Source organism: Mauremys reevesii, linkage group 1 (assembly GCF_016161935.1).
Source record: "Mauremys reevesii isolate NIE-2019 linkage group 1, ASM1616193v1, whole genome shotgun sequence".
Classification (NCBI taxonomy): domain Eukaryota; kingdom Metazoa; phylum Chordata; order Testudines; family Geoemydidae; genus Mauremys; species Mauremys reevesii.
In genome coordinates, this window is record NC_052623.1 from 11085732 (window position 1) to 11087722 (window position 1991).

At 49.5% G+C, this 1991-nt stretch overlaps 1 protein-coding gene across 1 annotated transcript; it reads left to right on the forward strand.

The window, feature by feature from the left end:
* The first annotated feature begins 714 nt into the window (after nucleotides 1-714).
* Nucleotides 715-1665, forward strand: LOC120400864 (olfactory receptor 52K1-like). Its single transcript, XM_039530130.1, has one exon. The coding sequence runs from the start codon at nucleotides 715-717 to the stop codon at nucleotides 1663-1665; it is 951 nt and encodes a 316-aa protein (XP_039386064.1).
* The last annotated feature ends 326 nt before the right edge of the window (nucleotides 1666-1991 follow it).

The following is a 1991-nucleotide window of genomic DNA, read 5'->3' on the forward strand; positions in this document are numbered from 1 at the left end:
ATTTATTAGTTTGTTCCAAAATTTCTTCTTCTGACACCTGGGACAGTCCCTCAGATTTGTCACCTAAAAAGAACAGCTCAGTTATCCCAGAAGTCAGTGGGGAGTTCTCCCCCTGACTTCAATGGGAGCAGGATCAGACTCATAGGCTCTTTGGGGATGTCTACGCAGCGAGCGGCAGGTAGTCTCACAGCTCGGGTCGACAGCCGCAGGCTCGTGCTTCTCGGGGTACCACGTTAAGAATAGCTGTGTAGATGCTGAGGCTCCAGCTCTGAAGCTGGTGGGCATGTTCCCCAATGTACTACATGCATCCAGGCTGAATACCCAGAATGTGCTGCTGAATGTACCAGGTACATCTTGCTACATGCAGCTTAACATGCCAGGTATTCCTAAGCTGAAAGCAAGTGCTCTGCAGCCAGATATACTAGGTACTTCACGGCAGAATGCACACCAGGTAGGATACTTGTAACCAAGTGGGGTTCATTACTCGGGACTTGTAATGACATTCTAAAAACTCTAAATGATTTTGCACAGAAAAATTTAAGGGTTTGTATGATTAGTGTTATTGCAACATGACTGATGAACTCAACAAAAAGTCAATACACTTCTTCCAGAGCTGAGATTGGCCCCATTGTATGTATTTAATTTACAGGTTCTCTTCATTCCATGTGTTATGTTTTATTGAAAGGAAAGAAATTGATGTGAGCCTCACAAAAGATGCCACAACCAGGTTCCAACAGCACAGGCATTGATCCTTCAGTGTTCTTCCTGACAGGCATCCCAGGGCTGGAAGCTCTGCACCTCTGGATCTCCATCCCCTTCTGCTCAGTGTTCACCGTGGCCCTTCTAGGAAACTGCATCCTCCTGTATGTTATCAAGACAGAGCCCTCACTACACAAGCCCATGTTCTATTTCCTCACCATGCTGGCCGTGATCGACCTGGTTTTATCCACAACCACCATGCCGAAAATACTGAGCATCTTCTGGTTTAATTCTAGGGAGATCAGCTTTAATGCCTGCCTGGTGCAGATGTTTTTCCTTCACTCGTTCTCTATCATGCAGTCTGCTGTGTTGCTGGCCATGGCCTTCGACAGGTACGTGGCCATCTGCAATCCCCTCTGGTACACCACCATCCTGACCAATTCAGTGATAGCAAAGATTGGGCTGGCGGCTTTGGCCCGGGCTGTTCTGCTAGTGATCCCTGGGCCCTTCCTCCTCAGGAAGCTGCCCTACTGCGGGTCCCACGTCATCTCCCATTGCTACTGTGAGCACATGGCCGTGGTCAATCTGGCCTGTGCCAACACCAGGTTCAGTAACTTGTATGGGATCATTGTAGCTCTCTTCATCGTGGGGCTGGATCTGATGTTCATCTCCCTATCATATGTCAAGATCCTAAGGGCTGTCTTAAGCCTGGCATCCAAGAAAGAGCAGCTCAAGGCTTTCAGCACCTGTGGCTCCCACCTTTGCGCCATCTTAGTGGTCTACACACCAGTGGTCCTCTCCTCAATAATTCACAGGTTCGGCCACCAAGTCGCCCCACATGTACACATCCTGATGGCCAATTTCTACCTCCTCTTTCCTCCCATGATGAACCCCATCGTGTACAGTGTGAAAACCAAACAGATTCGTGCCCGGGTGCTTCTCTTGGTCCGAGGGAAAAGCTCCTAGGCTGAGCAGGTGGGGGCTGCTGAGTGATCAGGAAGCAGAGGATGCAGGAGAGGTTTTCTGAGTAATGTAGACAGCATTCCTGTGGCTTTGTGTATGCTGGGATGGGAACTCCATCTCTGACTCACAGGGAGCAATACACCGACCCCTACACGAGCTTAGCACTGCTGTCCAGAAGGTGATCTTGGCCATGACCTTGTCCTCACTTGGCCCCATGTGCTTAGCGATGGTAACAAAGATGAGTGTGAAGGATCCTTGCACCTTCTCTTGCTGTGCTGGAACATCTGAGCTTTATTACTGATACACCTGCACACAGCCACGGACGTGCC